At 44.7% G+C, this 13682-nt stretch overlaps 1 protein-coding gene across 1 annotated transcript; it reads left to right on the top strand.

Moving 5' to 3' along the window:
* Positions 1 to 458: 458 nt before the first annotated feature.
* LOC143017030 (ankyrin repeat domain-containing protein 46) lies at positions 459 to 2385 on the top strand. Its single transcript, XM_076171640.1, has 3 exons — positions 459 to 777; positions 1068 to 1226; positions 1887 to 2385. The coding sequence occupies exons 1-3, from the start codon at positions 467 to 469 to the stop codon at positions 2101 to 2103; spliced, it is 687 nt and encodes a 228-aa protein (XP_076027755.1). The 5' UTR covers positions 459 to 466; the 3' UTR covers positions 2104 to 2385.
* The last annotated feature ends 11297 nt before the right edge of the window (positions 2386 to 13682 follow it).

Raw genomic sequence — 13682 nt, 5'->3', positions numbered from 1 at the left:
AAGCTTTGAATTGTTTGTTTGTTTGTTTGGGGTTGATTGCATTGCTGTAGTTGCTACGTCGCAAACAACCTCAGCAATGGGGTTGCATTGCAAATTGCTGAAAAAGTCTAAACGAATACGGATTCCTTCCCTGGTAGAGGCTCCGACATTCGACACTAGAGGGCGTAGTTGACCACTGTCCATGTCCATGTGACATCAACCCTTCTCTCAGCCTGCTGCGTTCACTGACTGCTGTCACATTTATTATTATGTGTGACATGTTTAGTATGAAAATCTTCCTTCTCCTTGTTCTTGTTCCCTTTCTTTCTGTAGGACAAACTGTCAACATGTCCTCACTGCTCCAACACAGGGCCTTTAAGTGATCCAACTTTATTTAGATGTATTTATTATACTTTATTAAACTAAACATCTCCTGCTTTTTCTCCGCAATGCAGGAACGCTGGAATTTTCTGATACCCACTCGGACATGTCCTATGTCTTCATCAACGACTCGTCGCAGACCAGCGTGCCTTTGCTGCAGTCGTGCATTGATGGAGACCTGCCCTTTGCCAAGAGGCTCCTGGAGACGGGATGTGACCCCAACATCCGCGACAACCGGGGCCGCACCGGCCTGCACCTAGCCGCCGCCCGCGGGAACGTGGACATATGCCGACTCCTGCACAAGTTTGGGGCGGATCTGTTGGCGACCGACTACCAAGGGAACACAGCGCTGCATCTGTGTGGACATGTGGATACTATACAGTTCCTGGTGTCCAACGGGCTGAAAATTGATATCTGGTAAGAGAGAGACTTGTTCAGATGATTCAATGTGCGTTACAGAATCTAGGGTGAGATTTGCTCAGTTCATCTCAAATACCAACATTGCTCACTCCTGTCTTCGTTCAACTCCAGAATACTGGTTCACATGCCTGACAGGAGTTGTATTTTGTGGTTGGAGTTGAATTTGTACCAGGGTGTGCTACAAAGATCTGAAGAAAGAAAAGCAGCTGAGGGGGCTCCCATCTTAAACTTCTGACTCTCCAGCAATAACTGTAACTGTTGGTGCTTCTGCTCTTCCTGCATCACAGCAATCATAACGCATCGACTCCCTTGGTGCTGGCAAAGAGACGCGGCGTCAACAAGGATGCCATCCGCCTGCTGGAGGGGCTGGAGGAGCAGGAAGTGAAAGGCTTCAACAGGGGACCCCACTCCAAACTGGAGACCATGCAGATGGCCGAGAGCGAAAGGTAAGAGCTTTAACCTGACCCCCACAGCAACCTGATGAATTACAATGGATTCATTTACCATATATGCACACGTGTGTGTGTGTGTGTGTGTGTGTGTGTGTGTGTGTGTGTGTGTGTGTGTGTGTGTGTGTGTGTGTGTGTGTGTGTGTGTGTGTGTGTGTGTGTGTGTGTGTGTGTGTGTGCAGTCTGGTACAACAATGCAGCTCTGGTTACGACTTTCCCCTTTGTCAGTTGTCTCCAACCTTTTTTCCTCTGATAGCTTCTTGTGTTTAACATCGTTAGTAACATTTATCCACATGGCTGATTCTCCACCCAAACCAGCTGAATAAGAGTCTTTTGTGTTGATATATCCAACACTCTTTACTATTTTACTAATACTATACCTTTCATATTTGACCTTTTCTGTCATCACTGTCACAATTTCCTTTCACATTCCCTGTAACTCTTGGAATTTCATCAGTTCTTCACCTGCATTCAGTCTGTTCATCAATTCTGTACAATGTACCATGGTTACAGAGGATTTGCTGGTGTCTGTTAAAAATGGAATGTACACACACACACACACACACATATATTCAGAGACACAGAGAAGCATTTCATGTTATCTTGTCAGGTAGATATTTGACTGATTGCCCCTTTAATTGTGTGCCTGTGTCTCAGTGCGATGGAGAGCCACTCTTTGCTAAACCCCAACCTGCAGAGCAGCGAGGGTGTCCTGTCCAGCTTCAGGACCACCTGGCAGGAGTTTGTGGAGGACCTGGGCTTCTGGCGGGTCCTGCTGCTGCTGGTGGTCATCGCCCTCCTCTCCCTGGGCATCGCCTACTACGTGAGCGGAGTCCTGCCTTTCTCCACCAGCCAGCTGGAGTTGGTGCACTGAGGGAGGGCGGGGAGGCCAGAGCAGAGCAGCAGAGGAGCCGTGCAGAGGAACAAACAAGCAAAGTCTGACCGCCAAAATCACATTTTTCATTATTTGCCGTCTGGAACTTTTCCAGGTCTAGTCGATGAAAAGGTCGCAATTTCTTGAGTGGAAAACTTTCAATGAAGAATAACTTTTATTTATGTATAATCCTGCCCTGAAGGTCAGAAGCCAGGAAAGACCCAGAACATTTACACTCCAAACATTTCAATTACACTGCAATTGGGAAGAGAAATGTAGTTTTTCTAACCTACCTACCTGAGGTTTATGCATTTAGAATGGGCACAGATCAAACTATGCTCTCTGCGATGAACAGACCTGGATCATGGCACTGTACATCTTTTATTTCACCACCACCTCCACATGCAACACAGCAGGTAGACTGAGAGAGCAGCATGTAAACCACAGAGTGACGCTGGCTCAGACGCTCACACGTCTCTGTCCCTGTACACCACCTTTCATTCCTTTCTCATGTGTTCTGTTACATATGCCAATATGTTTTATATCTTTGTTTTTTTTCCCCATGTCTGATCTCTATTAACTGTATTATCTATCAAACTACTTAACTGGTTTAGTATTCTTTCTTCACACACATCTCACACCAGAAACTATAGCGCTGTGATAACTGGACAGGGATTCACTGAAGAGGTGCAGGAATGTCGGAGTGTCGCCGGCTACATGCAGAGTACAGCGGTTACATCATGAGACGTTCCTGCCACAATCATGCCGCTTTGTGTTTACTTTGTATACGTCACATCTAGGCGCTGAAATTGAAGTGCAGGATTATGGCAGCAGGTTAATGCTTCTTACTTACTTTGTTGTATATTCATTCTATTAAAATGCAACTGTAAACCTTGTAACTGTAGATTCCCTGTTGATTTTGTGTGTAACTCATTTGTAGTCAATCCTCATTTCAAGTGGAAAATAAACAAAATCACACCTGTGTATGATTCTAATCTTCCGTCTGCTTTGCTTTGGCTGTGTTAGAATAGAGCCTCACTCGTTCTGTGTTGTATAACGTTAGGATCTACATCTCCTCTCCCTGCAGAGCCTGTGACCCTCAACATCATAGAGGTGTAGATGGATGGAAGGAAGGAAGAGTAAACGGTGGTAAAGGGGGAGAAGAAGTAAAGACCAACACAGTTATAGAGAAATGTGCATTTATTTTGTATCCAAAGAGACATCAATGAGATTTGAATACAACAACACACAAGCAATCATCTGGCCCAGAGAGCAACAAGAGAAAGTGCCATAAAGAGAAATTCTTGTTTTGTTTAGATTTATATTTATAAAATAGAAGAAAATACACTCATGTTAAGGCTAATGTGTATAAAAGCTCCCTGCTGGTTTACATAATGAACACGTGGGCTCTTTATCTCCCTGACATCAGATTAAAGCATGAGAAACCCACACAATCATCAGGTGGCTCAATATATGTGGCCGTTTGAAAGGGGGTCAGGAGGTCTAGAGGAGCCCTGCTCAATGCTGTTGAGGGGGGTTGTCGTAGGAGATCCTTCGCTCTCGGATCCAGGTGCGCCTCTGCGACGCCACAACAGATAAACTAATACTGCTGTGAGGGTGAGGGTGATGATGGTGAGGATGACGATGATGATGATGGCCCTCTTCGGTGTCTGTTCAGTGCTGCACTGTGTTGGCTACCGAGGACAAGAAAAGAAGAAAATCAGGTTATCAGTATAAACACTGCACGTTTGATACTTAGGAGTCCCAAACATTATATTACGATCATTTGGCAGAAGCTTTTATCCAAAGCGACTTAAATTGCATTACACTACCATCCTTCGCAGAGGGGGGAGCAATTGAGGGTTCGATGCCTTGCCACTGAGCTACTGCCTCCAAACAAATAGCAATAATTATTTGATTATATTATTATTAGTTTGGCTCTGCCTCCCCTAACCGCACGCCTCTGCCGCTGCATAAGTGTTGTGTTCCGGTGCGGACGGGACTTACAGGGACCGAAACGGTGCAGTTGGTCGGTTCGGGGTTCGCGGTGACCGTCAGCCGCACGGCAGCGACCCTGTGTTCCTTCTTCTCCTCCTCACGATAGCAGAAGAACACGCCTTGATCCTCTGGCTTGGTCCGAAACACCTCCAGAGACAAGTCCCCGTGTGCGGCACCATCCACAGACACGCTCCTGTTAAACCCAGCCCCGTACCCGCGCCCCCCAGACTTGAGATCAAGCTCAAACACATGCTCGTCGTTCCTTTTCCATCGTATAAACCCCGCAGAAGTTTGACCCACAGTATCGAGGTAACATGGGAGTTTGACGCTTTGACCAACAGACGCTGTCACTTCCACAGGCGCCACGACCTCCAGCTGGAAGCGGCTGAGGATGTAGCCAGCCCCGCACCACAACTCGTACACCCCGTTATCGTTAAAAGTCGTGACCTTGAGGGCGACAGCAGAGCCTGGAGCGACCTTGTCTTTGTACCCGTGTTCTGGCTCCCAGATCCCGTCATGAAGTCGAGCCATCAGCGTCTGAACATCACCCGGTGACCGGTGAACCAGCGTCGTTACTGCGCCGTGCGGGCATATCTTAAACACCGGGAAGATAAAGCCATCTCCTAACATCACCTGCGCGAACTCAGCAGACGCGTAGGTAAAGTAGAGCCATATTAGCGGGGTAAATTCAGCCATTTTTTGTCAAACTCAGTCTGTGTATCGAGGGGAAGACACGGCGGTGCAGAAACCAGTTCTTCCTTCGCTTCAATATGCGGATGGACGAATTATCATCTATCCTTCAGTTACTCATTCACATTTCCCGTTAGTAGATGAATGCTTGGTCAGATCGCGGTTAGCTCTAGCGACTGACTTCCAGTATTTCTTACCTCTGATGACATGAAAGTCATGTGTACTTCTGCTGTTTTCCTGTGCCATAGTTTCACTTCTCTTTACCATGTCAATGATTGCGGTTGATGAACTCGATCTTACTGGAGGTCGGGCGGTAGTTCTATTCCACAAGTGTTTCGCACCCACATTCTCTTTCACAGTGCCACCAGCTTTCACAACAATAATGGCAACATTGAAGTAAACTTAATCTTAATGTGAATAACATTAATTACTACTTTACTACACTTGAACAGAATATTTAGTAACACTGAAACACAAAACTTAAACACACCGACCAAAGGCATGCTAGGAAGTACTCCCCCCCATAGTCCCAACACACAGCACCAAATTAACCCTTCATCTACACAGAGCTGATACATTACATTACAGTCATTTAGCAGACGCTTTTATCCAAAGCGACTTCCAATAAGTGTGTTCAACAAAGGTAGATAAAAGAACTTCAGGTCACAAGAAATCGTGAGTGCATTTCCTTCCAAAATCAACAGCTAAGAGCATAACTAGAGCTAGAGTAGAAGTGCAATAAGTTAGGTACCAAGATGTATGAGAAAAAAGGACAAATTAGAAATGACAAGTTAGAAAACAAATAAGTGCATCAGAAGAGCTAGGACAAGATAGGTGATGTCCTAAGAGGGCGGTTCCGGGTAGTGTTTGTTGAAGAGATGGGTCTTCAGCCTGCGGCGAAAGATGGGCAGCGACTCCGCTGTCCTGACATCAGTCAGGAGATCATTCCATCACTGAGGTGCCAGAACAGTGAAAAGCAGTGACCGTGTCCACCCAATGAACTTCAATCAATTGCTTTAGACACACAAATTAATTTTTAGAAAAGATGTGTGATGATGACAGATGTGTGACCTGAAGTTCTTTTATCTACCTTTGTTGAACACACTTATTGTAAGTCGCTTTGGATAAAAGCGTCTGCTAAATGATCGTAATGTAATGTAATGTAATGTGCTCCTGTGTTTTTGGCGTGGATTGTATATACTTTCATTTATAATGAATGAGTATGAATTGAGGGATTGCGATGGCAAACTTGAGACACACGGAGGGTGCAGAGAAAGAGGCCCCATAAATATAACGCTCTTCCTTGTTCTAACATGTATATGTACATAGCCATGATTCTCATCTTCCGCCTGCTTTGCTTTGCCTGTGTTAGAATAGAGCCTCACTCGTTCTGTGTTGTATAACGTTAGGATCTACATCTCCTCTCCCTGCAGAGCCTGTGACCCTCAACATCATAGAGTTGTAGATGGATGGAAGGAAGGAAGAGTAAACGATGGTAAAGTGTGAGAAAAAGTAACTAGACACAGTTATATAATAGAAAAGTGCATTTATTGTGTATCTGAAGTACAGTGTTTGAAGACACGTATCAGTGTTGGTATAGTTGCAGATGTAAGGTTAGGTTTACATTTACATTGAGCAGACACTCTTATTCAAAGAGACATATCTCATACACATATGAGATTTTAATACAACAAAACATAAGAAAACATCTGGTCCAGAGAGCAACAAGAGAAAGTGCCAAAAAGAGAAGTGTGTGTGTGTGTGTGTGTGTGTGTACTGCCCGTGCAGGGGGTGTTCTCTTTGATGCAGCAAGACAGCCAGCTAACATAACCAAAGGTACTCTTCAATAATGGATACAAGGCTTACTTTTCTTGAATCTTTTACTGTCGATAGTTTGCTATTTGTAAAACTGAAACGTTACAAAGAAAAAACACTTTAGAGCATAAACATAAACACTCATCAGTTTACTCAGACAAATAGTCCCCAAGGCAGAAGCGTATCAAGATAGCGTTCAGCTTGTAATATGCACGACTCCTCCTGGTGTCAGTCTGAGCTCACTGAGAAATTGCACCACTCAGGTGCTTTTGATTGTTCTGGTTGATTAGACCTGTGCTCAGGTGACGTTGATTGACTGTGAGAAACCAAGAGCTTTACCGCTCCTTATCAGCAGAGGACGCCATTAATCTAAACCAATGCGCTCTAAATAAACGTCTTTAATGTTATAACTTTAACTAACATTAAAGGCAGCACAGTGTGTGTGTGCGTGCGTGCATGCGTGCGTATATACAATTTGTATCCTGTTGATGTCACCTCCACATCAGATATATTCCATCAAAGTGCAAATCAAAGCTCTGGCATATATAGATATCCTGTTCTTACATCTTTAACTCCGGGAAGGTAAAGCCATCTCTTAACATTACCTGTGTGAACTCTGTGTATGCGTATTTAGATAGGGATAATCTTAGATGCTTGGATGCACACTGGTGGAGGTACACAGTTCCTATCTTATACTTTGGTTATCAACCTCTCTGATATATTTTGTTCTGGGCGCAACAAGACACATGATCATTAAAAATCTTTCCCGGGATAACCTTTGCCCCTTTGAAAGATCATCTATGTCATAGTTATATTTATATTGACAGGTTGACTCTTCCCGGTCTCCCATACATATGCTCAATGTAAGATTGCAGATCACTCCATTAGTGCCTTCATTGGCGACAGGATCACGCACTGTGATGAGTAACCACTTAGTTGCAGTTCACCTTCTTCATTATGGACATGCCATGTGGCAGGCATAACCTGAGTCACAGCACCCACATTCTCTCTCAAAGTGCCATCAGCTATTACAACAATAACAACAACACAACATAAAGTAAACTTAATCTAAATGTGAATAACATTCATTACCACTAACACTTGAACAGAATATTTAGTAACACTGAAACACACCACACAAAACTGAAAAACACCGCCCAAAGGCATGCTGGGAAGTCCTTGGAAGTGTGTTAGAATGGAGCCTCACTCGTTCTGTGTTGTATAACGTAGATTAGGATCTACATCTCCTCTCCCTGCAGAGCCTGTGACCCTCAACATCATAGAGGTGTAGATGGATGGAGGAAGGAAGAGTAAAGTACTACAGATTAAACTAGAATGCAACAAAACTAAAGTAACTTTCCTGAAGCTTTGAATTGTTTGTTTGTTTGTTTGGGGTTGATTGCATTGCTGTAGTTGCTACGTCGCAATCAACCTCAGCAATGGGGTTGCATTGCAAATTGCTGAAAAAGTCTAAACGAATACGGATTCCTTCCCTGGTAGAGGCTCCGACATTCGACACCAGAGGGCGTAGTTGACCACTGTCCATGTCCATGTGACATCAACCCTTCTCTCAGCCTGCTGAGTTCACTGACTGCTGTCACATTTGTTATTATGTGTGACATGTTTAGTATGAAAATCTTCCTTCTCCTTGTTCTTGTTCCCTTTCTTTCTGTAGGACAAACTGTAAACATGTCCTCACTGCTCCAACACAGGGCCTTTAAATTATCCAACTTATTTAGATGTATTTATTATACTTTATTAAACGAAACATCTCCTGCTTTTTCTCCGCAATGCAGGTACGCTGGAATTTTCTGATACCCACTTAGACATGTCCAATGTCTTCATCAACGACTCATCGCAGACCAGCGTGCCTTTGCTGCAGTCGTGCATTGATGGAGACCTGCCCTTTGCCAAGAGCCACAGCAACCTGATGAATTATAATGGATTCATTTACCATATATGCACACATGACCACAGTGCTGTGTGTGTGTGTGTGTGTGTGTGTGTGTGTGTGTGTGTGTGTGTGTGTGTGTGTGTGTGTGTGTGTGTGTGTGTGTGTGTGTGTGCGTTTGCGTGTGTGTTGAAAGATGAGTTCTCACTCATCACTTCTGCTTTTAATCTTTGCTTTGACTCGACCCAGTGTGGTCAGTTGAGCTGTGCAGCATCTTATAGCTGAGTGTCTAGCTTCTAGTGTTTGTTTGTGTGTGTGTGTGCAGTCTGGTACAACAATGCAGCTCTGGTTACGACTTTCCCCTTTGTCAGTTGTCTCCAACCTTTTTTCCTCTGAGAGCTTCTTGTGTTTAACATCGTTAGTAACATTTATCCACATGGCTGATTCTCCACCCAAACCAGCTGAATAAGAGTCTTTTGTGTTGATGTATCCAACACTCTTTACTATTTTACTAATACTATACCTTTCATATTTGACCTTTTCTGTCATCACTGTCACAATTTCCTTTCACATTCCCTGTAACTCTTGGAATTTCATCAGTTCTTCACATGCATTCAGTCTGTTCATCAATTCTGTACAATGTACCATGGTTACAGAGGATTTGCTGGTGTCTGTTAAAAATGGAATGCACACACACACACACACACACACACACACACACACATATATTCAGAGACACAGAGAAGCATTTCATGTTATCTTGTCAGGTAGATATTTGACTGATTGCCCCTTTAATTGTGTTCCTGTGTCTCAGTGCGATGGAGAGCCACTCTTTGCTAAACCCCAACCTGCAGAGCAGCGAGGGTGTCCTGTCCAGCTTCAGGACCACCTGGCAGGAGTTTGTGGAGGACCTGGGCTTCTGGCGGGTCCTGCTGCTGCTGGTGGTCATCGCCCTACTCTCCCTGGGCATCGCCTACTACGTGAGCGGAGTCCTGCCTTTCTCCTCCAGCCAGCTGGAGTTGGTGCACTGAGGGAGGGCGGGGAGGCCAGAGCAGAGCAGCAGAGGAGCCGTGCAGAAGAACAAACGAGCAAAGTCTGACCGACAAAATCACATTTTTCATTATTTGCAGTCTGGAACTTTTCCAGGTCGATGAAAAGTTCGCAATTTCTTGAGTGGAAAACTTTCAATTAAAAAGAACTTTTATTTATGTATAATCCTGCCCTGAAGGTCAGAAGCCAGGAAAGACCCAGAACATTTACACTCCAAACATTTCAATTACACTGCAATTAGGGAGAGAAATGTAGTCTCTCTAACCTACCTACCTGAGGTTTATGCATTTAGAATGGGCACAGATCAAACTATGCTCTCTGCGATGAACAGACCTGGATCATGGCACTGTACATCTTTTATTTCACCACCACCTCCACATGCAACACAGCAGGTAGACTGAGAGAGCAGCATGTAAACCACAGAGTGACGCTGGCTCAGACGCTCACACGTCTCTGTCCCTGTACACCACCTTTCATTCCTCTCATGTGTTCTGTTACAAGTTGTAAATTGCCAATATGTTTTATATCTTTGTTTTTTCCCCTGCCTGATCTCTATTAACTGTATTATTTATCAAACTACTTAACTGGTTTAGTATTCTTTCTTCACACACGTCTTATTGAGATGCTGCAGCCCCTCCGCTTTTATTCTAACAAACATCTCACACCGGAAACTATAGCCCTGCGATAACTGGACAGGGATTCACTGAAGAGGTGCAGGAATGTCGGAGTGTCGCCGGCTACATGCAGAGTACAGCGGTTACATTTCATGAGACGTTCCTGCCACAAGCATGCCGCTTTGTGTTTACTTTGTATACGTCACATGTAGGCGCTGAAATTGAAGTGCAGGATTATGGCAGCAGGTTACTTACTTTGTTGTATATTCATTCTATTAAAATGCAACTGTAAACCTTGTAACTGTAGATTCCCTGTTGATTTTGTGTGTAACTCATTTGAAGTAAATCCTCATTTCAAGTGGAAAATAAATAAAATCACACCTGTGTATGATTCTAATCTTCCGTCTGCTTTGCTTTGCCTGTGTTAGAATAGAGCCTCACTCGTTCTGTGTTGTATAACGTTAGGATCTACATCTCCTCTCCCTGCAGAGCCTGTGACCCTCAACATCATAGAGTTGTAGATGGATGGAAGGAAGGAAGAGTAAACGATGGTAAAGGGTGAAAAAAGTAACAGTTATATAATGGAAAAGTGCATTTATTGTGTATTTGAAGTACACTGTTTGAAGACACGTATCAGTGTTGGTAGTTGCAGATGTAAGGTTATGTTTACATTTACATTTAGTCATTTAGCAGACATTCTTATCCAAAGAGACATATCGCATACAAATATGAGATTTAAATAAAACAACACACAAGCAAACATCTGTTCCAGAGGGCAACAAGAAAGTGCCAAAAAGAGAAATTCTTGTTGTGTATACATACATTTTTTTAAATAGAAGAAAATACAGTCATGTTTAGGCTAATGTGTATAAAAGCTTCCTGCTGGTTTACATAATGAACATGTGGGCTCTTTATCGCCCTGACATCAGATTTAAGGTGTGCACATCATCGACAATCTCACCTGGAGTAGACATTCTGACTCGGCAGTGAAAACTGCCCAGAGGCGCCTGTACTTCCTGAGGAGACTCAAGAAGTTCGGCATGTCCACAAAAACTCTCACTAACTTCTACAGATGTACCATCCAGAGCATCCTCTCCAGCTGCCAAACTGCTTGGTATGGCAGCCTCCAGCCTCCCCCCCTGCAAGGAATCTATCACACAAGATGCCTTAGAAAAGCACGGAAAATCATCAAGGACTCCTCACATGGACTCTTTTCCCTCCTCTCATCTGGTAGACGCTACCGGAGCATCCGGGCTTGGTCTACCAGACTCAAAAACAGTTTCTTCCCCCAGGCCATCGGACTTCTCAACCAGTGACTTTGCACTCCACTATCATTGGCACTCATGCCACCTTAGATTTATTTATAGATGATAGTCTGTACATTGTATATTTTAAGTCTGTTTAACATATATTTTTAGTCTATATATATATATTTTATTCTGCTGCTATTCAGTCTGGTCTGCTTTCTGCAGTTCTGCATTTTACTTAAAAAACCTTTTGCACTACATTCAGTTTTGCACTAAATTTAAATTTTTACACAGTAAATTTCAGTGTCTATATGCTGATGCTGACGTCTCGTCACAAAGAATTTCAATGTACAGTATCAACCTGTGTTTTTCTGCGCAAATGACAATAAACTCTTGAACTCTTGAACTCTAAAGCATGAGAAACCCACACAATCATCAGGTGGCTCAATATATGTGGCCGTTTGAAAGGGGGTCAGGAGGTCTAGAGGAGCCCGGCTCAATGCTGTTGAGGGGGGTTGTAGTAGGAGATCTTTCGCTCTCGGCTCCAGGTGCGCCTCTGCGACGCCACCACAGATAAACTAATACTGCTGTGAGGGTGAGGGTGATGATGGTGAGGATGACGATGATGATGATGGCCCACGTCGCTGTCTGTTCAGTGCTGCACTTTGTTGGCTACCGAGGACAAGAAAAGAAGAAAATCAGGTTATGAGTATAAACACTGCACGTTTGGTACCTAGGAGTCCCAAACATTATATTCCGATCATTTGGCAGGCGCTTTTATCCAAAGCGACTTAAATTGCATTACACTGCCACCCTTCGCAGAGGGGGGAGCAATTGATGGTTTGGTGCCTTGCCCAGAGGCACCTCGGCAGCGACTCGAACCGGCATCCCTCCGGTTACCAAGCGGATGCTCTACCCACTGAGCTACTGCCTCCAAATACAGTACTCATTTTATTTGATTATATTATTATGAGTTCGGCTCTGCCTCCCCTAACCGCACGCCTCTGCCCACTGCATAATTGTTGTGTTCCGGTGCGGACGGCACTTACCGGGACCGAAACGGTGCAGTTGGTCGGTTTTGGGTTCGCGGTGACCGACAGCCGCACGGCAGCGACCCTGTATTCCCTCTTCGCCTCCACACGATAGCAGAAGAACACGTCTTGATCCTCCGGCTTAGTCCGAAACACCTCCAGAGACAAGTCCCCGTGTGCGGCACCATCCACAGACACGCTCCTGTTAAACCCAGCCCCGTACCCGCGCCCCCCAGACTTGAGATCAAGCTCAAACACAAGCTCGTCGTTCCTTTTCCATCGTATAAACCCCGCAGAAGTTTGACCCACAGTATCGTGGTAACATGGGAGTTTGACGCTTTGTCCAACAGACGCTGTCACTTCCACAGGCGCCACGACCTCCAGCTGGAAGCGGCTGAGGATGTAGCCAGCCCCGCACCACAACTCGTACACCCCGTTATCGTTAAAAGTCGTGAACTTGAGGGCCACAGCAGAGCCTGGAGCGACCTTGTCTTTGAACCCGTTCTCTGGCTCCCAAATCCCGTCATGAAGTCGAGCCATCGGTGTCGGTATGGCACGCATTGACCGGTGGACCAGCGTGGTTACTGCACCATCCGGGCACGAGTCGATCTTCCAACCCGGGAAGGTGCAACCATCTCCCAATATCACAAGCGCCGAGAATTGAGCAGACGCCTGAGTACAGCAGAGGTAGAGTACTATGACACAGAGCAGCGTAAACATCATGTTCGGTGAGTCTCAGTTGCAGTTCTCGTTTTCGAGTATTCTGTGAGGAGGGTGTATGATTGAGTCGAATTTCACTATGACGTGCCGAGAGAAGCTATGCAGATGCTTTAAGGAGGGTGTATGATTGAGTCGACTTTCACTATGACGTGCCGAGAGAGACTATGCAGAAAAGCATGGTAGGAAGAGTTTTCACTCACTTAGTTAGAAGAAAGCGACCATGTAGAGTCCTACATGAAGCTGCTGGCACGCCAGACAAGAAGCGTATATTCCCATTGTAACTATAACTCATACCGGTTCACCGCACGAGTCAGTTGTTTCGCACCCACATTGTCATTCACGGTGCCACCAGCTAGTACAAAAAAGACAACAACATAACTGAAGGTAGACTTAATCTAAATGTGAATAATATTAATCACTGCTATACATTGCATGCATTGCAAATTGCTGAGAAATTCTAAACCAACACGGATTCCTTCCCTGGTAGAGGCTCCGACATTCGACACTAGAGGGCGTAGTTGAC

Source organism: Genypterus blacodes, unplaced genomic scaffold (assembly GCF_046128005.1).
Source record: "Genypterus blacodes isolate CSIRO-AG114 ecotype Tasmania unplaced genomic scaffold, CSIRO-AGI_Gbla_v1 ptg000260l_1, whole genome shotgun sequence".
In the NCBI taxonomy this organism is placed as follows: Eukaryota; Metazoa; Chordata; class Actinopteri; order Ophidiiformes; family Ophidiidae; genus Genypterus; species Genypterus blacodes.
Note: the sequence above shows the minus strand (reverse complement) of the source record. Positions and strands in the feature narration are given on the sequence as shown.